The 21,970-nt window shown below is 44.1% G+C and overlaps 1 protein-coding gene across 2 annotated transcripts in view; it reads left to right on the forward strand.

Moving 5' to 3' along the window:
* CLTCL1 (clathrin heavy chain like 1) overlaps positions 1-21,970 on the forward strand; it is a 44,434-nt gene that overhangs the window by 19,029 nt on the left and 3,435 nt on the right. For both annotated transcript variants that reach the window (XM_081966417.1, XM_081966416.1), the window contains exons 12-30: positions 1,814-1,978; positions 2,990-3,170; positions 4,315-4,478; positions 5,501-5,626; positions 6,468-6,610; positions 7,345-7,579; positions 7,855-7,977; positions 8,208-8,353; positions 8,670-8,853; positions 9,675-9,867; positions 10,614-10,771; positions 11,887-12,051; positions 12,246-12,353; positions 13,650-13,817; positions 13,924-14,073; positions 15,441-15,572; positions 16,279-16,389; positions 17,946-18,116; positions 19,096-19,317. In XM_081966417.1, the coding sequence (XP_081822543.1) occupies positions 1,814-1,978; positions 2,990-3,170; positions 4,315-4,478; positions 5,501-5,626; positions 6,468-6,610; positions 7,345-7,579; positions 7,855-7,977; positions 8,208-8,353; positions 8,670-8,853; positions 9,675-9,867; positions 10,614-10,771; positions 11,887-12,051; positions 12,246-12,353; positions 13,650-13,817; positions 13,924-14,073; positions 15,441-15,572; positions 16,279-16,389; positions 17,946-18,116; positions 19,096-19,317 (3,045 nt within the window). The remainder of the gene's footprint in view (positions 1-1,813; positions 1,979-2,989; positions 3,171-4,314; positions 4,479-5,500; positions 5,627-6,467; positions 6,611-7,344; positions 7,580-7,854; positions 7,978-8,207; positions 8,354-8,669; positions 8,854-9,674; positions 9,868-10,613; positions 10,772-11,886; positions 12,052-12,245; positions 12,354-13,649; positions 13,818-13,923; positions 14,074-15,440; positions 15,573-16,278; positions 16,390-17,945; positions 18,117-19,095; positions 19,318-21,970) is intronic.

The raw sequence follows: 21,970 nt of genomic DNA on the forward strand, positions 1-21,970 counted from the left end.
CCAAGTAACAGACCCACTGCAAGCAAAAACTTCGAGGCAGGTAGATTCCTCAAAGGATAGCTTTTATTGGAAATACCATATTGGCACATATCTGGTGAAAACCGACTCTGAAGAGTCCCACGGTTTTCCTCTAATTCAAAGTGAAAGTTCCCCCCAGTTCCAAACAATCAGTCATATGATCCAATCAAAGCTCTGTCGGATGGTCTGGTGACATCACTCCTCCTACCTCGGGCCAGGTGTGAGAACGTCCTTGGTTCCCAAGAGAAAGTACTTTGTTTTGACTACACAGCCCCAGCTATCTCTAATCCCCCCACCCCCCTATCCCTCTGCTCCAGTGCAGCACTGAAGCTCCAAGGTGGTTTCAGCCAGGCCAGCTTCAGGATTGACAGTTGAGTTATCACCCATGGAATTCTCCCGTGGCAAGTTGATCGCGGTGAGATGGCCGTGAAGAGCTGTCCTAGACACCGGCCAGTCAATTTCTCTCTCTCTCTGTTTTTTTTAAATAAAATTTTTATTTTCAGACAAACACACAACACACAACACATATAACATGAAAGCCTCTTCAATTACACACAGTGTGTCGAAAGTCTTTCTGTGTCCTTTCCGTGGTCCTCACTTGAATTTTATCAAAATTTACATATTGACAATCAAGGTATCTTTGTATACATTGTTATTATGCTTCCTCCTATTCTAAGTCATTCAATCATTTCAGCATTGATAACATTCGCTAATAGTTTCCAATTCCATGTTTTTCCCCCCATTATTGGTATCATCCGTCTATTATACATGTATACAAATTGTTATACTTATTAAACACCCATTAAGCCCAGCTATTATTACATCCTTTCAACATAAGGCATATTAGATTTGAAGTAAATTTATATTATAACATTTTATTACATTATCCTGAAATCATCCAACGATATTACATCTTTCTAATCTATTCTATATAGAATTGTTTATCTTTTATAAAAAGGCTTTTCAACATCCCCTCCATGATCCTCCCTTATAGTTTATATATGATTTCATATTATCAATCTAGTATATATAAATGCTTTGTTATCATTATTCATCATTTATTTGACTATGGCTGTTATTACGTTGTGCATTGCACTCAAAATGTAACTATATTTAACTAAAATTATTGTGACATCATTCTATTATTTTAGCATTGGTAACATTGTCTAGTAATTTATTTTTATTTTTATTTTTTACAATTCTACTCCCATTTATAAAGGTGACAACTTAAACTGCTCGGTTTTGTCATTAGTACAATAAATAAAATTAGTTGAGACATATGAATGAAAGCTATAACAATTACTTCTTTGGACACAGAAAGAGAAGACTTATCTTCCTTTTAAGGCTGCAGATAGGAATTTTCCATCAAGTTACATTTATAAAGAATATCCATTTAGGAAAATGATGCAATTACATATTGTATGTCTTTGCATTTCAATACTTGCAATCTTTTAGACATATATGTCTCTTAATGTACGCTAAGGAGCCAAGAGTACTTTAGTGCTGCAAAATCTAAGTGCTGGAAACATTCATCCACATACATTCATTGTCTAGTAATTTTCAATTACATGTTTTTCCCCCCATTTATTAGTATCATCAATCTGATACACCTGTATACAAATTGATATAATTATTAAACATCCATTAAGCCCAGCTATTATTACATCCCTTCAACTTAAAGCATGTTAAATTGAAAGTAAACTTCTATTATGAATATCATTTTTTTTTAAAAGGTTCCATACAGAATCCATATGTGATGTCGTAAGACGTGCTGCTTCTGTTCATTTTCTGTTAGGTTGCCGATGCCATCTTGGGAAACCAGATGTTCACCCACTACGACCGAGCCCACATTGCTCAGCTGTGTGAAAAGGCCGGCCTGCTGCAGAGAGCTTTGGAACACTACACCGATCTCTATGACATCAAGCGTGCTGTCGTGCATACCCACCTTCTGAATCCAGAGGTAAAACAATGATGTTAGTTGTGAAGTCGTGTCCAACCCATCGCGATCCCATGGACCACGTTCCTCCAGGCCTTCCTGTCCTCTACCATCCTCTGGAGTCCATTGAAGCTCACACTGACTGCTTCCGTGACTCCATCCAGCTGCCACCTTCTCTGCCGTCCCCTTCTTCTTTTGCCCTCCATCGTTCCCAGCAAGAGGCTCTTCTCCAGGGAGTCCTTCCTTCTCATTAGGTGGCCAAAGTCTTTGAGTTTCCCCTTCAGGATCTGGCCTTCTAAAGAGCAGTCAGGGTGGATCTCCTCTAGGACTGACCGGTTGGATGGCCTTGCAGTCCAAGGGACTCTCAGGAGTCTTCTCCAGCACCAGAGTTCAGGGGCCTCCGTTCTTTGGCGCTCAGCCTTCCTTATGATCCACAGCCATCCATTGCCACTGGGAAAACCATAAGCCTTGACTAGACACACTTTTGTTGGCAGGGTGATATCTCTGCTTTTGAGTATGCTGTCTAGATTTGCCATGGCTTTCCTCTCCAGGAACAAATGTCTTCTAATTTCTTGGCTGCAGTCAGATTTTAGTTCTTTAATTATTAAGGTAAAGGTAAGGCACATATGTGCTAATCGTACCCGACTCTAGGGGGAGGTGCTCATCGTTTCAAAGCCGAAGAGCCAGCGCTGTCTGAAGACGTCTCCGTGGCTGGCATGACTAAGCGCCGAAAGGCGCACGGAATGCTGTTACCTTCTGCTGTGGTCCTTATTTTTCTACTTGCATTTTTTTAACCTGCTTCCCAACTGCTAGGTTGGCAGAAGCTGGAAGAAGTAACGGGAGCTCACTCCGTTACGTGGCTCTAGGGATTTGAACTGCCGGCCCTTCTGCATCATAGCCAATGAGCCACCGCATCCCTTAATTAATTATTACTTGTTACTAATGCAAGTTGGTCAGGTTGCCAGCTATAGATTATATACGCATCTATTTACATATTTAACTTTGGTGGGATTTTTTCTCCCCACTCCTCCCCAGTGGCTGGTGAATTTCTTTGGCTCCCTGTCCGTTGAAGATTCCGTCGAGTGCCTGCGGGCCATGTTGTCTGCCAACATCCGCCAAAATCTGCAGCTGTGCGTCCAGGTGGCATCCAAGTATCACGAACAGCTGGGCACTCAGTCCCTTGTGGAACTGTTCGAGTCCTTCAAGAGCTACGAAGGTACGTTTAGGACACGGGTGGCTCCCCCAACACACACACACACACGGCCCGTGGACTTGACACTGGCACGTCAGAATGTAAAGTCATTGAGTTGAAAACTGGTGGACAGATGAAAGAGGATGACTAGAATCCTATCATTAACCTGATAGGATTAATTTACTCCGTATTACGTGGAGTAAATCCTATCCTCGGTTTAATGGAATCAGAATCAAAGCCTTGTATTTTACGCTGTTGTCAAACTGCTGAAATGCCTGTGTTGAGTTTGGAAAATGCTTTCAGCGTATTGGGTTTATTTTTCTTTTATTTATTTATTTTCTTTTATTTAGTTATCTGATTGATTTGATTGATTAGCCCTTGGGCCGTATCAAAGTGCAGAGTCCCAGAAACAAATTATTACCGATAAAGGCAATTTAATAATAATAATAATAATAATAATAATAATAATAATAATAATAATAATAATAATAATAATAATAATAATAATAATAATTTATTAGATTTCTAGACCGCCCCCTCTCCCCGGAGGGAGAGAACTGGGGAATTGGATAAAATACGATTTCAAATGAAATTGAGGTTTGTTTTTATAACCCCAAATTTAAAGCCATCTACAACGAAAAGGACTTGATGCAGCGTATTCGATGAAAGAGTTCCTGTCAAGAGTTTGTTGCAAAAAGTCAAATCCAGAAAGCACAGACAGATGACTGATTCAGCGGGATTCATTAACTTCTTTATATACATAATAACACATGAATAAATGTACAATACCAACAGCAGATTCTTCCAACGTGAGATTGGTTTCCAGTTTCAATTCAGAGAGGAGACTAGATTAGTTCTCTTGCACAGACTCAGAGCTGCATAGGTAAGCCACACCCAGGCTCCAAGTCGTCTGGCATGGCTCTCATTCCACCAAATAGTTCCCATTGGCTGACCCAGTTGCCATGCCTATACATTGGCTGACCTCGTTCCCATGTCCTATTACAGGCAGGCCCCAATGGCTGACCTATTGCTATATCGTATTCCAGTTCATGAATATTCTGACAGTTCCTAATAATTTTCTGACTCGTGCCAAAAAAAAGGACTTTTAACTCTTTGAATGAATTCATCCCTGCACCTCCACTAACCTCTTGTTTCTCTGCCTGTCTAGGGCTCTTCTATTTCTTGGGCTCTATTGTCAACTTCAGCCAAGACCCGGATGTCCATTTTAAATACATCCAGGCAGCCTGCAAGACCGGCCAAATCAAAGAGGTCGAAAGGATTTGCCGCGAAAGCAACTGTTACAATCCAGAACGAGTGAAAAATTTCCTGAAGGTAGAATGTCTGGGCGCAGCAGCTTTTAGACTGCCGTTTCTCGGCCTCATCCCGTTTTAAGATGGGTGGACTCCAACTCCCAGAATTCCTGGGATGCTGGCTGGAGAATTCTGGGAGTTGAAGTCCCCCCACCCCCACCCCCCATCTCCAAACCGCTGAAGTTGAGAAACACTGTTTTAGGGGTGGAAAGTGTGTCTTATACTCTGAAAAATATGGTAAATATATGTCACAAGCCCTAATCCTAAATATAGGAGCAAGTCTTGTTTTTCCACAAATGAAAATATATTTCCTTCTGGTGTATCACTATCCCATAAAGCTTGGTGGTTAAAAAGAGTTTTCTTGGGAATTGAATCTGCTTCAAATGATGGCCTCTTTCCAGCTTGAATTCAGGACAGAATAATGGAGTTGGAAGGGACCTTGGAGGTCTTCTAGTCCAACCCCATGCTCAGACAGGAAACCCTACACCATTTCAGACAAATGGATATCCAACATCATCTTAAAACCTTCCAGTGTTGGAGCATTCACAACCTCTGGAGGGAAGTTCTTCTACTGATTAATTGTTCTCATTGTCAAGGAAATTTGTCTTTCGTTCTAAGTTGCTTCTTTCCTTGGTTAATTTCCATCTGTTGCTTCTTGTTCTGCTTTCAGGTGCTTTGGAGAATAGATTGAGCCCCTCTTCTCCTGTGCGCTGCTTGGAGAGTCCAAGCATGGGTTAAATTAGTCTGATTGCCCTAGGTCTGAATTAAATTCTTTAGCCAAGCCTCCTGTTCCTCCTTAAGGCCAGTTTTTTTTTAAATTCAGTCTGGCCCTTAAAGGACACAATTTTGGGGTACCACCTGCGTCCCAATATTCAGTCCCCACTTACATAATCCGTGTTACCCTCTTGATGTGGCAAATTACAGCTTCCCTCACCCCATTCAGTGGGGTTCACAAGTTTAAAAAAAAGAAGTGTATTAGTGTACTTCTCTCCTTAATAATCTCTGATTTATGTTTTGTCTGTTTCTTTTTTTCTGCCGATGTAGGAAGCCAAGCTTACAGACCAGCTTCCCTTGATCATCGTCTGCGACAGATTTGACTTTGTTCACGACCTGGTTCTTTATTTGTATCGCAACAACTTACAGAAGTACATCGAGATCTATGTTCAGAAGGTACCGTGCATTGCCTTTCCACTTAAGGCTCTTTTTAAGAGCCATTTAAAGTATCGTATTCTTCAGCGTATAAGACGCACCTCACACACACACACACACACACACACACCCAAAGAGGGTGAAAATTTGGGTGCAGCTTACATACCGGATGTATTCCCACCCCACCAGAGGCCAAAAACGCGAGGCATGGAGACAGCAATGGTCTGTGGCAATCCCTGCAGCATGGAACAGCTGATTGGCCCCCCAATGAGCAAGAAACGGTCCATTTTTTTGTCAAAACGAGCCCATTTTTTGTCAAAAAAAGGGACGAATAGCCTTTAGGGTGCTTGAAGAGTGCTCCTGGGAACTGGGGTGGGGGCCAAAAATGAGCAAAAAACAGCCTGTTTTTCATGAAAATGGGCCTGTTTTTCCCCCCCAAAAAGGGCATGCATAGCCTTTAGGAGGCTTATAGAGTGCTCTTGGGGACTGGGGAGGCAACATCGAGCAAAAAACGGGCCCATTTTTCACTTATTTCTGCCCTCCCCAGCCCCCAGGAGCACTCTGGAAGCCTCCTAAAAGCTATGTATGGCCATTTGGGGGGAGGTGTTTCGGGAGACCAAAAATGCTTTATTCAGTGTATAAGACGCACCCAGATTTTCACCCTCTTTTTTGAGGGGAAAATGGTGCATCCTATACTCTGAAAAATACAGTAAGTGGACTTCAACTCCCAGAATTCCTGGAGCATGGGTATGGAGCAGGGGTGTCCAACTCAAGATTGGTTGGGACTTCACCTTCCTAAGACTGGCTTGTGCGATGGTAGGATTGCAAGCCCTTGAAACGCAACAATTTTGTCCCACTTCAGGTCAACCCCAGCCGCATCCCCGCCGTTGTGGGAGGACTCTTGGACGTGGACTGCTCGGAAGACGTCATTAAGAACTTGATCATGGTGGTGAGAGGTCAGTTCTCGACCGACGAATTGGTGGCCGAAGTTGAGAAGAGGAACAGGTGAGACCCACAGGGATCTTCAGAATATTTCATTCCCCAAGAAGGATTACATTAGCTTCCCCTATATCAGCAAGGGATGCGGTGGCTCAGTGGTTAAGACGCCGAGCTTGTCGATCAGGAAGGTCGGCGGTTCGAATCCCTAGCGCCGCATAACGGAGGGAGCTCCCGTGACTTGTCCCAGCTTTTGCCAACCGAGCAGTTCAAAAGCACGTAAAAAATAGGAGAAAAATAGGGACCACCTTTGGTGGGAAGGGAACAGCGTTCCGTACGCCTTCGGCGTTGAGTCATGCCGGCCACATGACCAGGGAGACATCTTCGGACAGTGCTGGCTCTTTGGCTTTGAAACGGAGATGAGCACCGACCCCTAGAGTCGGGAACGACTAGCACACATATACGAGGAGAACCTTTACCTTTTCTTACACCAGCAAGTCTGCAGCTTTTGCCGGCTTGGCAACCTGACTGGGTCTAAGTGCTATTGCTATTCTTTCCCACAAGAAGCGGTATATAAGTCTAAGTGCTATTGCTATTTCAACCATTGCAGCATCCCCATAGTCACGTGATCAAAATTCGGACGCTTGGCAACCCCCCCTGTATTTATAACGGCCGCAGTATCCCGGGGGCCCTGGCAGTCGGCAGCATTAACCTGCAGTACCGCCTTCTGAGATAAATTGATCAATCGTTTAAATGTTGGCCAGACAAGAGTGAACTAAAGATCCGTGTTCTTCTTCTTCGAGGCTTAAGCTGCTCCTGCCTTGGCTGGAGTCTCGGATTCACGAAGGCTGCGAAGAGCCGGCAACGCACAACGCCCTGGCGAAAATCTACATCGACAGCAACAACAACCCCGAGCGCTTCCTGCGGGAGAATCCCTTTTATGACAGCTGTATTGTCGGAAAGTATTGCGAAAAGAGAGACCCGCACCTGGCCTGTGTGGCTTACGAAAGGGGCCAGTGTGACCTCGAGCTCATCAAGGTGAGTGAACACTGACATTGGATATGAAGCAGCAAAGGGACGTAGAAAGTAATCATCCTCTTTGAATGACCCCGAAATCCCTTGCCGGGTGGAGTCTGGACATCTGGAGCCAAGTGTTTACTGGCTAGATGCCCTTCCTATTGCCAATGCGGAGTTTTGTTCAAGAGATACACTGTATTTTCCGGAGGGCCCTTTTAAATAACAGCCGATCCGAACGCTACTTTTTAAACACCAGCCTTCTCCTTTCCTGTTGATTTTTTTTTTTCTTTCCCCAGGTTTGCAATGAGAATTCTTTATTTAAAAGCGAAGCTCGTTACTTGGTGCGAAGAAAAGATCCAGAATTGTGGGTCAGTGTTTTGGAGGAAAACAACCCCTTCAGAAGACCCCTCATTGATCAGGTACACGAGAGATTTGGAATCTGTTCTGACCTTGGTTCCCCAAAAGCACAGAGCCGACTCCTCATCCCGATAAAAACCCCTTTTTATTGCGTTTAAAGTGAATTCCTCTCCAGCAAAGTCCCGGCTAACAGTCTTTCGAGAGACCAAAGTGCGTTTCTGCATTTTGCCCTTCGCTGGGCCATGATTGTGCTTAATGATGGTCAGTGACATCCCTGTTTTCCAAATACCAGGTTGTCCAGACGGCGTTATCGGAAACTCAAGATCCGGAAGAGGTTTCTGTGACGGTGAAAGCGTTCATGACCGCCGACCTCCCCAACGAACTGATTGAGCTGCTTGAAAAGATTGTCCTGGATAATTCTGTCTTCAGCGAGCACAGGTTGGGCAGACCATTTTCTGCCTTCCAAAGGTCATCTTTATATGACATTTTTAAAATCTTTTTATCTATCTAGCCGATAATCTGGCGTTACCCGGGTATTTATTGACAGGGGGAAAATGTCCGACCAAACGTAATTTCTAATGTTGGGTTTTCCCCCTTACCAGAGGGAGCCCCCTTGTGGAGTACTATTGTGAAGCCGTTACCGTGGCAACTCCACTGTGCTGTACAGTAGAAGCCATTTTACTGCGGTACGGTAGAAGCCATTTTTACTGCTGGACTCTGCTGGCTTAACCCTTCTCGTGAACTCTCTCGCCAGGAATCTTCAGAACCTGTTGATCTTGACGGCCATCAAAGCTGATCGCACTCGGGTGATGGAGTATATCAACCGGCTGGATAACTACGATGCTCCCGATATCGCCAACATCGCCATCAGCAACGAGCTCTATGAGGAAGCCTTCGCCATCTTCAGGAAGTTCGACGTCAACACTTCCGCCATTCAGGTGGGTCCAAAATCGGCAGCTGGCCGGTCTTCAAAGGGAGCTCCCATCCCTCCCCCCTTTTCTTCCTAGTGTTGGTTCAGATCTGGGATCTCCCAAGTTGGCCACTTTTGAGACTTGTGGGCTTCAACTCCCAGAATTCCTCAGCCAGGAATTCTGGGAGTTGAAGTGCACAAAGTCTTAAACCCATCTGGTTTGGTCTGCCGCCTCCCTTCTTGGCTGAGGAATTCTGGGAGTTGATGTGCACAAAGTCTTCAACTTGGCCATCTGGTTGGGCATGCCTCCTCCCTTCCTGGCTGAGGAATTCTGGGAGTTGATGGGCACAAAGTCTTCAACTTGGCCATCTGGTTGGGCATGCCTCCTCTCTTCCTGGCTGAGGAATTCTGGGAGTTGAAGTCCACAAAGTCTTCAACTTGGCCATCTGGTTTAAATGGTTGGCCTGCCTCTTCCCTTCCTGGATGAGGAATTCTGGGAATTGAAAGAATTCAACTTGGCCATCTGGTTTGGCCTGCCTCCTTCCTTCCTGGCTGAGGAATTCTGGGAGTTGAAGTCCACAAAGTCTGGCCTGCCTCCTCCCTTCCTGGCTGAGGAATTCTGGGAGTTGAAAGTATTCAACTTGGCCATCTGGTTTAGCTTGCCTCCTTCCTTCCTGACTGAGGAATTCTGGGAGTTGAAGTCCACAAAGTCTTCAACTTGGCCAACTTGGCCATCTGGTTTAGATGGTTGGCCTGCCTCCTCCCTTGAAAAACCTGGACCCCTTCCCTCCCACACTTTATTTTTCCTAAGGGAGTTTTCTGAAAACTCACCTTGTACCCTTTTTATAGGTGTTGATAGAACACATTGGCAATTTGGACCGTGCCTATGAATTTGCCGAGAGGTGTAACGAGCCGGCCGTGTGGAGTCAGCTGGGCAGAGCCCAGCTTCAGAAGGATTTGGTTAAGGAAGCGATAGATTCGTACATAAAGGCTGACGATCCTTCTGCCTATATGGAGGTGGTGCAGGCGGCCAACAGAAACGGTAAGCCTAATTTTTGATTTAAGTATTAAGTGTAATCTTTATTGCCATTGTACTTAAATACAACGAAATTGGTTTTGCGCTTGAATATCAGAACAGTTTTGCCCCTTTCTTAGCTAAGCCACCATTTGATAGTCACGGATTCTATTGGCTTCAGTCTCTTGTTTTTTTTCTTTTTCAAAACCGTGTAAGAATATACATGACTTCTTTTATTTCTCTTCACTTACCGGCTCAGTGGCTAAGACGCCAAGTTTGTCGATCAGAAAGGTTGGCGGTTCGAATCTCTAGCGCCGCATAACGGAGTGAGCTCCCGTGACTTGTCCCAGCTTCTGCCAATCTAACAGTTCGGAAAGCATGTAAAAATGCAAGTAGAAATATAGGGACCACCTTTGGTGGGAAGGGAAGAGCGTTCCATGCGCCTTTGGCGTTGAGTCATGCCGGCCACATGACCACGGAGACGTCTTCGGACAGCGCTGGCTCTTCGGCTTTGAGACGGAGATGCGTATCTCCCCCTAGAATCAGAAATGACTAGCACATACAGTACTTGGAATTGGGAACCTTAGGAATGTTCAAATCACGGAAGCGTACAGATTTTGATTGGTATATCTATTTAAAATACACAACTTGGCATGTGGAAAGCTGGAAGTCTGCTTATAATTCAGATTTTTTTTTAACATGCATATTAGTTTCAATGTAATTGTAAAATAAATTATTTGCTGTCTCTTGTTGTGTCTCTTTTTGTGTTCAAGATAACTGGGAGGACCTCGTCAAATTCTTGCAAATGGCCCAGAAGAAAGCCAGAGAATCTTACGTTGAGACCGAACTGATTTTTGCCTTAGCCAAAACAAACCGACTTTCAGAGCTAGAAGAATTTGTCAGCGGCCCTAACAACGCACACATACAGCAGGTCATTTTATGTGTTTATTGATCCAATTAATTGGCCGCTTATCTTACCACTGGTTGACTCTGGGCGGCTTACAATATTGAATTTTATTGGGGGGGTTTAAACTTCGAGCACAATTCGTTAAACATCATTTCTAAAAAAAATGACCTGGTGTAGCAATTCATCATGATAATAATGGATTAACTCCCAAGAGAATCCGGGCGATTTACAGATTGTTAAAATGTTGAAAAACTAGCAAACTGCAGAAAAAGAACGAAGTCTGGTTGCATCGTAAGAGCCACGGTGGCTCATTGGTTAGAGTGCAGTACTGCAGGCTACTTCCTGCTGACTGCCGGCTGCCTTCAGTTTGGCAGTTCGATTCTCACCAGGCTCAAGGTTGACTCAGCCTTCCATCCTTCCGAGGTGGGTCAAATGAAGACCCCGATTGTTGGGGGTCAAGAGGCTGACTCTATAAACCGCTTAGAGAGGGTTGGAAAGCACTGTGAAGCAATATATATCGTCCTTCCTTCCTTCCATCCATCCATCCATCCATCCATCCATCCATCCATCCATCCAACATTTTAAATGTTATTGTCCTATTAATTGGGTTTGTTTTTTGGATATGTATCTAATTTCTTTTTAACTTTCGTGATGTGTGTTTTTTTAATGTTGTACGCCGCCCTGAGTCCTTTGGGAGAAGGGCGGCATATAAATCCAATAAAACTCAAACTCATCTATCCATCCATGGTGCAGAGTAGTTAGAATGCAGTATTCCAGACTAATTCTGCCCATTGTTGGGAGTTCGATCCTAACCGGCTCAAGGTTGACTCAGCCTTCCATCCTTCCAAGGTCGGTAAAAGGAGGACCCAGATTGTTGGAGGTCAAGAGGCTGACTCTGTAAACCGCTTAGAGAGGTCTGTAAAGCACTGTGAAGCGTTTTATAAGTCTAAGGGCTTTGCTATCATGCACCGGTAGTGCATGGCCAAGCAAGCAGGCCTTGTAACTAGGTTGGGTGCAAACCCTTAGAAGAAGAGCAACAACTAATTCTAATCCATGGTTTGTTACTTAGCACACTGATGCTGGCACTCAACGTTTTGCGCTTTTTTATTGGTTGGTTTAGTCCTCGGTTTTCCTTTCAGGTCGGCGACCGATGCTACGAGGAAGGGATGTACGATGCGGCCAAGCTGCTCTACAATAACGTGTCGAATTTCGCTCGCCTGGCCTCTACCTTGGTGCATCTGGGGGAGTACCAAGTAGCTGTCGACAGCGCTCGTAAAGCCAACAGCACCAGGACGTGGAAGGAGGTGAGTTGCTTAGCATTGTTCCAGGGCAGAAAGAACACAGGAACTCTGCCTATCCCAGGCCCATGGGAAGGGCTCGGTAGGTGGACGAAAATGCCAAATCCAGTCTGAACATCTGGCTGACTCTGCGGTAGACTGTAATAACTGAATCCCTGGGTTCGAAGGTTCACTTTTGCTAAGAGTCTCTTTGGTTGCAGGTGTGTTTTGCCTGCGTGAATGGAAAGGAGTTCCGTCTCGCGCAGATATGCGGCTTGCACATCGTCATTCACGCGGATGAACTGGAAGAACTGATAAGCTACTACCAGGTGGGATGCCTTTGGCGATGGCGTAAAAGTTATTAAAGATGCTTCTGTCGCGCTTCCTCCCGCTGAACTGCTAAAAGTTTAAAAAAAACAGCTGTGGTATTTGTGGTTCAAATGAGCCGCAAGCCAGCTTCGTTTTTGACAATAGCATGAAAATAATCCCAGCAGAGGACCAGGAAGATATATACATTTAGCTGAATTTTTAATTTGCATTTTAGAATGAAATTTGGCATGCCGTATTCCGTTTTTAATCTCCCTGATGAATAAGTCCCTATTGCTCATTCTTAGTTCTGTCCAAATACGATTAGCTTTAATTGGAACGTGTGCAAACAACTGCTTGAAGCAGTTGGTGGCGCAGAGGTCAGAGTGCAGTACTGCAGGCTAATTCTGCTGACTGCCGGCTGCCTGCAATTTGGCTGTTCAAATCTCACCAAGCTCAAGGTTGACTCAGCCTCCCGTCCTTCCGAGGTGGGTAAAATGAGGACCCAGATTGTTGGGGGCAAGAGGCTGACTCTGCAAACCACTTAGAGATGGCTGTAAAGCGGTATTATAAGTCTAAGTGCTATTGCTTTAAAGTAAAGCGTTCTAAACTCAACTGTAAAAAATTCAAATTTTTCTCAAGAGTTTGGAAATATCTTACCTGATTCCATTGTCTCAGCCATTAATTTTCACCCTTTTCATTCCAAGTTAACTTCTGCGAACCTCACGCTATATTTAAGAGGTCCCTAAGGATGTGTGGGTATAACGTGTCTACCATCCCTCTCCCGTTTTAATTTTCTTAACGTTGCTTGTTCGAATTTGTAACTTTTGTTCGACGAATAAAATTTAAATAAAAAACATTTGGATTTCTCCTCTGTGAGCAGAGTTGCCCCTTTCTTAAGATGTTTCCTTCCTAAATTGTGGGAACGCAGGTAGTGCAAGGGATTTTAATAACAGGAGATACTCGGGTGTTAGATTTTGCCAGTGGTCTTGCTCTCCTGTGCTTGTTTGAATTTAGTTTCTGGACGTTTCATGACCAGACTAGATAACGTCATCCGTGGGACTTCCTTGTCCTGTTCCTCTTTAGCTTCTATATGTCTTGGGTGGTCCAGTTGATCGTGTGATTGGTTGTTCGTTTGGAGCTGTGCTTAAATTCTGAGCAGCTGATTGGATCTCTGGATGACTGGTCGTTCGAATGGTCCTGTTTCTTATGTATTCATATGCCCGAATGGACGTTCAGTGGGATTATCTTCTCATCTTGTTCATTTGCGAATGTCATCCATCCAAGCTGCTTAAACCTGTTGTGTTCTTGACTCGCAGGGCCGCGGATACTTTGAGGAGCTGATTGGTCTCTTGGAAGCCGCTCTCGGTCTGGAACGGGCCCACATGGGAATGTTTACCGAACTTGCTATTTTATATTCCAAATATAAACCCCAGAAGATGAGAGAACATCTGGAACTGTTCTGGTCCAGAGTCAATATCCCAAAGGTATTTGATGTTCCTGAAGTCAAGCAACTATGGATATTGTTCTGTTTGTGCCTTGGGGGGGGGGTCTTCCTATTCACTCTTTTTGACTTTGTGTTTTTTTTTCAAGGTCCTTCGAGCAGCAGAACACGCCCACCTCTGGGGGGAGCTTGTTTTCCTCTACGATAAGTACGAAGAATATGACAACGCGATCATGACCATGATGGGCCATCCCACGGATGCTTGGAAGGAAGGACTGTTCAAGGACGTCATTGCAAAGGTGAACGGCCGCCATGCTGATGTGTGCTGTGGCTTGACTTGCTCCCTCTAGCATTCGGACCAGTTGAGGTTGCTACGGAGGGCCTTCAAGATTGACATTGTATTTGTGTTACAACCCCTGGTATGCCCAAATATGGGAGGGAGCTCACTACTCCCCCTTTCTGTCATTTGGCTCATCACAGAGGACCATCCAGGCAGAAAACCATATTTTTATTTTTAATGTTGCCTTTTTATATTTGTGTTGTATTTGTGCTGATAAATAAATAAAGGGAGACTAGTATAGATCTATTTCAAGCTATTTAGCTCTCGTCAGCTAGCCATGGCTAGCTGATGAGAGCTAAATAGCTTGAAATAGATCTATACTAGTCTCCCTTTATTTATTTATCAGCACAAATACAACATATATATATGTAGGTATGTATGTATGTGTGTGTGGATAGATAGATAGATAGATAGATAGATAGATAGATAGATAGATAGATAGATAGATAGATAGATAGATAGATAGATGATAGATAGATGATAGATAGATAGATAGATAGATGATAGATAGATGATAGATAGATAGATGGATAGATAGATAGATTGATAGATTGATAGATTGATAGATAGATGATAGATAGATGATATACATTTTTCTTTTACAGATCTAAGTATTTAGTAAACTGTATTACCTGGGTCATTTTACATATGCATAATAATAGTAGTAATAACAATCTTTACTTGCATGACTCTGAGATGAAAGACAAAGAGGTGACAAGAGAGCGGGAGAGTGGCTCCATTGGCTGTGGAGGAAACTGGGGAAGGGCAAAGACAGGCTGGGCAGAGCAGGGGAGAGGTAGAACAAGGGAGAGGGGGTTGAGATGAAGGCCAAGGCCCACCGCTCTCCCCTCCTCATCTTAGGGCGCGCCGGGAAGTACGCAGAAGAGAGCAACGTGGGTTACGAGGAAGGAAAGGGCCCCTATTCCCTTCACAAGGCACACCTGGGGATGGAGCTTAAAGGAGAGGCAGTTGGGAGGGGCATTTGTCGGGAACAAACGCTGAAATCATCTAGAGTTGTGGCTTGCATTCCTGGCATTTCTCCCAACTGTTCGAATTCTGGCTGTCCTTCTGTGTGCTTATCTTGCCTTGCTGAAATGATTCTTTGCGTCTGGGACTCATTATCTTATTCCGCTGGAGTGATTGATTGCAATCATTCTGCTTACAGCGTTTGGACTGGAGTCTCTTCAGGTTTGTGGAAGAGCTTTTCTCCAGGCCGGAAAGAACCACAACACTCGTGTGGTTGAGCCTTGGAAATGGATTCTTCCAACATTGGGTTGTTAAATTAAACGCACCTCCTGTTTTCTCCACTCATTCTTCACCCACCAGGTTGCCAACGTGGAGTTGTATTATAGAGCCCTTCAGTTTTATTTGGATTACAAGCCCCTGCTGATCAACGACCTCCTCCTCGTATTATCTCCACGGCTGGATCACACCAGGACGGTCAGCTTTTTCGCCAAGGTGACTGAAAGAGACCCGCTTCTGGGAAAGAATTCTCCAATCACTCCGTTCAGGTGGAATGCTCTTAAGGCAGCCCAACCCCAAACACTTTGGCACCAGGGACCGGTTTCATGGAAGACGAATTTTATATTTATTCTTTATTTTTATTCTTTCTCCATCATGTTTTTTAAGTTTTTTATTAGATATTAAATATCATAACCCCCTGCTTATTTACAATTGGTCTATTCAGTATTTGCAAATATAAAAAATACCATACTTCCATCCTCGTTCCTTTGTTCTTGTCTTACACATTTTCACTGTTATAATTTCACCTCCATTCTATAAACCTAGTTATTTCTTACGTTGGGTCTCTCCTTTTTTGTTCCAACCATCGATAAAATTTATCCCAGACCTTACAACATCCTGATTCGTCTTCGTTCTTCAATTCCCACATCAATTTATCCATTGCAGCACAAATCAGAATTTTCCTAATGACTTCCTCTTCTTGTGTGGAATTTCCCTGTTTTTCCAGTTTGGGGCAAAGACCGTTCTTGCTGCCGTAATAATATGTCGTTATTGCATATTATTACGTTTTTATTTTCTGTAAGCCGCGTAGGGTCTCTGGGAGCGAGGAGGCAGCTTTTATGAGTTTTATAAATAAATAAAACGTTCATCGTCTTCTTTTTTTTTCCCTTCGACCTTAAAACGTTTGCTTTACTTTCCGTAGGTTAACCAGCTACCTCTCGTGAAACCTTATTTGCGCTCGGTCCAGAATCACAACAACAAAGGGGTCAACGAGGCACTGAACAATCTTCTGACCAAGGAGGAAGATTACCAAGTGAGTTTTGGAAGGAGGCCTTGCGCACTTAACGACGGTTGTGGATACAGCATGGATCTCAACCGACCACCTGATTCGCAGCTTTGTGTGGCATACGTGATGGTTTAAACTTCCTAATGCTGTGACCCTTTAATACAGTTCCTCGTGTTGTGGTGACCCCCAACCATAAAATTCTTTTATGCTTTTCGTATTTTTTCGAAAATGCGTGTTTCCCGATGGTCTTAGGCGACCCCTGTGAAAGGGTCGTTCGACCCCCGAAAGGGGTCCCGACCCACAGGTTGAGAACCACTGGTTTAGTATAAGAAATAGCTCCTCTGTTCTTGTTGGCGTACCCCATAGATGTCTCAAGATTCCTTTAATCAACAGGAGTCATCTAAAAATGTTGGAATAACCATTTGTAGAATTCATAGTTCCATTTTGCATGGGATAACAATCGCCCTTAAGACTTAGATACCGCTTTACGGTGCTTTTACAGCCCTCTCTCTAAGCGGTTTACAGAGTAAGCCTCTTGCCCCCAATAATCTGGATCTCCTCATTTTACCCACCTCGGAAGGACGGAAGGCTGAGTCAACCTTGAGCCAGTCAGGATCGAACCCCTGGCAGTGGGCAGAGTTAGCCTGCAATACTGCATCCTAACCATTGTACATGATGGATGGAAGGGAAGGGGAGGGAGGGAGGAAGGAAGGAATAGCAATAGACTTAGATACCGCTTCACGGTGCTTTTACAGCCCTCACTCTAAGCGGTTTACAGAGTCAGCCTCTTGCCCCCAACAATCTGGATCTCCTCATTTTACCCACCTCGGAAGGACGGAAGGCTGAGTCAACCTTGAGCCCGTCAGGATCGAACCCCTGGCAGCGGGCAGAGTCTGTCTGCAATACTGCATTCTAACCCCTGTGCACCATGGATGAGTGGGTGGAAGGAAGGAAGGAAAGAAGGAATAGCAATAAGCCCTTAGACTTATATACCACTTTACAGTCTTCCCAGCCCTCTCTAAATGGTTTACAGAGTCAGCCTTTTGCCCCCCAACCATCTGGGTCCTCATTTTACCAACCTCGGAAGGACAGAAGGCTGAGTCAACCTTGAGCCGGTCAGGATTGAACTCCTGGCAGTGAGCTAGCCTGCAATGCTGTATTCTAACAGAGGGAGAGAGGGAAGGAAGGAAGGAGAAAAGGAAGAGCAATAGCAATAGCACTTAGACTTATATACCGCTTCACCGTGCTTTACATCCCTCTCTAAGCGGTTTACGGAGTCAGCCGATATGAGTCAGTTATCAAGCGTCTGAATTTTGATCATGTGACTGCAGGGATGCCACAGTGTGTGAGACTGTCCCTTTTTCCCCGTGCAGTTGCAGCTCGGAACGGCCACTAAATGAACTGTTGTCAAGTCGAGGACTTCCTGTAAATGTTTTTACTTGGCGGGGCCACCCAGAGTTATTGGGAATCTGGTGGCATACAGATTTAATAATAATTTAAAAGAAAAAAACCCCCACAGGCCCTCTGGTTCTTTTCAGCAAAGTCCCTAACTCCTTGCCTGGGCCTTTTCTGTCTCCTAACAGGGCCTGCGAGCGTCTATCGATGCCTACGATAACTTTGATAACATCACCTTGGCTCAGCGTCTTGAAAAGCACAAACTGATTGAGTTCCGGCGCATCGCCGCTTATTTGTACAAAGGCAACAACCGGTGGAAGCAGAGCGTGGAGCTTTGCAAGAAAGACCGGCTTTATAAGGTCAGTTCTTGATGTGCCGAATTACAGCTTCCTCTTGTAGCCCGCTAGCAGAGCTGGCAGCAGATCCGGACAGTGAGGAGGTTGGGGAGGAACCTGGGCCAGTCCTGGAGTCTGGGGAAGGCTCAGATGAGGACTCTGTGTCGGAGGCAGAGAGGGGGCCAGGGTCGTATGCCAGTTATCAGCTGCCTTCAGAGTCAGACATCAGTGAGGCAGAAGAACAGCTGGAGCCTGTTCCCAGTGTGCGCATGTGCAGAGCTGCCAGGAGAAGGGAGCAGCTAAACATGGGAGTAAGACCACAAGGGGACGATGAATGGCTCCTCCCAAAGGGAATAAAAGAGGGGAGAAAGGGGAGTGGAGTTTGCAGGAGACCATTAGTTCGCTTCATTGGTTCGTGACTCTCCAAGACTCCTTGCCAAGTTCTGCAAATATTGTCCTGGCAGCTCTCCAAGCCAGATAAGGTCTGTGACTGTAAATCCTCCCTTGAAAGACTTTGCTGGATGTGAATGAGCAGAATTGACAGTCAATTAATCAACAGGGATTTTATGGGGACCAAGAGTTTGCTTCATGCCCTCGGGAAGCCTGGGTCAGAACAGTTAGCATCTTTTGCAAAATGGGCGTGGGGGGGGGGGAGTGCGGTTCCGGGGTTTTGATTCCCGGGTCATAAGTAGTACCTTTTATGGAGGTAACTTTGAACGGTCACTAAAAGAGCTCAACACAACAGAATGGAATGGAATGAAATAGAGTAGAATAACTTTATTGTCACTGAATGTATACTAATTGGCATACGTTAAAAATGAAATTTCATTGCATACAGCTCTTAAAGGGGTCACCACCTCTAATATTACACTACATAAACATGACAAAATAAATAAGTAAATAAAGGCAAAATTAGGTATATACTCATATTGACGAATGACGGAGTTTTTTTGCAGTAAAAATAACGAAGAGCTATTTTAAGTGCCACGTTGGTTTTCGTTAGGATGCCATGCAATATGCGGCCGAGTCCAAAGACGCCGAACTGGCTGAGAAACTCCTTCAGTGGTTTCTGGAGGAAGACAAGAAAGAGTGTTTTGCAGCTTCTCTCTTCACGTGCTACGACTTGCTGCATCCAGATGTGGTCCTGGAGTTGGCATGGCGACACAACATTATGGACTTTGCGATGCCTTACTTCATTCAGGTGATGAGGGAGTACCTTACCAAAGTAAGTACAGCTTTCTCTGCAAGGAAGGGCCTTGCCCCAATCCAAATGAAAGGCTTCCCCAAAAATAGACAGACAGACACACAGAGAGAGAGACATAAAGATAGGTACATGGTTACTTAGATCTAAGTATATAGATATATTTAGATATAAATATAGACAGACAGACATATAGAGATAGAGAAATAGATATAGATGATAGATAGATAGATAGATGGATGGATGGATGGATGGATGGATAGATAGATGATAGATAGATAGATAGATAGATAGATAGATAGATAGATAGATAGATAGATAGATGATAGATAGATAGATAGATGATAGATGATAGATAGATAGATAGATAGACATAGATAGATAGATAGATAGATAGACAGACAGACAGACAGACAGACAGACAGAGATGGATAGATAGACAGAGGGAAAGAGAGAGAGAGATGGATAAATAGAGATAGATAGACAGAGAGAGAGAGAGAATATTTCCACAAAATTAAGACCCCCAAAATAAGTACTTGGCCTTATTTTCAGGGAGTTGTTTTTTTTTGTTGTTGTTGTTGTTGTTGTTATTATTATTATTATTATTATTATTATTATTATTATTATTATTAACTTTATTCATTAAATATGAAACTCAGTCAACTGAACATTTAAAAATGCATCATAAATACCATTGGCTCGTGCTAATGATTGATACGGGTTGTTGCCAGCGTCGTAGGGATCAACCAAGGGCCTTCTTAAGATGTACGATGCTCTGAGTAGCACAGTTTTTTTGCAGTTCTGCTGGTGTTATTGCAGGAAGCTACAATTTCTTTATGTTCTGTAAAATTCTTGGACGTGGTACCAAGTGCTCTGATGACAATGGGTATCACTGGTTTTTTTAAAAAATTATTATTGTTATTATTATTTCTTTTATTATTATCATCATCATCCTATCTATAAATCGACTTTAAACATTGAGTAAAAGACAGGTTTTGTCGATCTCACGTATCTCTTTCTGCTTCTCCTTTCCTAACTCCGTGGCCTTCTTCTGTTTCTCCCCCAATGTTACCTTTCCTTTTGCGTTTGTCTTAAACTTGGATTTTGTGACCTATTTTTTTGATTTTAAATGCTCCCCTCTTTAATTTTCTTTACAGGTTGATGGTCTGTTTAATAAGGTGACCGTTCTCTCTAGTTTTATGCGCTTGTTTTTGTTGTTTTTAATTGGCGTCCTTAAAAGTAGATCGAAAGATCCAGCCGTCTCCCTGTAGCTTGCATCCAAAAGCAGAATAATTTAGCTTCATCTGAACTAATATCATAGTGAATATCACTTCATAAAGAACTTGGAAAAATCCAGCCCGACTTTTATCTGCTTCTTTGAGAAGGAAAACTCCAAATATTTACTTATTTGTAACGTCTAGTTTTCATTGAAGAGTAAGAAAAGCGTTCAGTGGTATAGTATATGTTCAATATATACCGTATTTTTCAGCGTATAAGACACTCCGAAGTATAAGACGGACCTAGATTTTGGGGAGGAAAACAAGGGGAAAAAATCTGCTTCTGCTTCCCAGCAAGTTGCCTCCTTGCAACAAACAGTGAACAGTACAGACAATATACACTGTCTGTACTGTCACTAAGTCACTAAGTGAAGCAACAGTCGAGGACTATCTGTATACCCCTCCCCCCCATCTGTTCACTAAATAAATGATAAGATTTACTCCAAAGTGTCCATTGTGGGCCTTCTCAGGATGAAGTCTGGTTGGATTTTACAAGTGATCAGTGTCTACTAAGCCTTCAGTCTTCTTGAAACTGCATGCACCATAAGTCTGGTTTTAAAACAAGAACTAATTTAGTACACGGAACTTGGTTATAAACTTTTCCTCCTCTGACTCTTAAATTTAATGTCCATCACTCATACCTCTACCTAACAGCTAGTTCCCGAAAGACATTCCTCCTATTAACAAAGCCTGAACGCTTTTGGCCGTACCGTGGGAATGCCTGCCCTAGATTGGCGGCCGATAAGGGCCAGAGGAATTCAAGCGAGGTTGGGCTTAGACCGTTTGTGACAACGTAACGATTCTAGGCCGAGGACTCGCTTCACTCCACCTCTGGTTCTGCCTGCTAGATTCTGAACTCTTCCCATTCGAAAGGGCTCAAGAGTTTACCTGTGGCCAGTTTACCTGTTGATAAATAAATGAGTGGTTTGGGATCACCCATATGCATGATATAGATTGGTTAGGAGCAGGTTTAATTTGCCCAGCTGCCATTTGGCGAGAACGCCCACCGCTGTTGTGGCCCGCCAGCAGAGCTGGCACCAGATTCAGACAGTGAGGAGGTTGGGGAGGAAGATGGGCCAGTCCTGGAGTCTGGGGAAGGCTCTGATGAGGGTAGAGAGGGGGGGCGGAGCCCTCTTACAGTTCTCAGCTGCCTTCGGAGTCAGACATCAGTGAGGCAGAAGAACAGCTGGAGCCTGTTCCCTTTGTGCGCATGCGCAGAGTTGCCAGACGAAGGGAACAGCTAAAGGACAGGGGTCGACTTGGGAGTAAGGCCACAGGTAGACGATGAATGGCCCCTCCCAGAGGAAATAAAAGAGGAGCAAAAGGGGAGTGGAGTTTGAAGGAGACCATTAGTTCGCTTAATTGGTTCGTGACTCTCCGAGGCTCCTTGCCAAGTTCTG

This window comes from Natrix helvetica (genome assembly GCF_964273705.1).
Source record: "Natrix helvetica genome assembly, chromosome: 14".
Lineage (NCBI taxonomy): Eukaryota > Metazoa > Chordata > Lepidosauria > Squamata > Natricidae > Natrix > Natrix helvetica.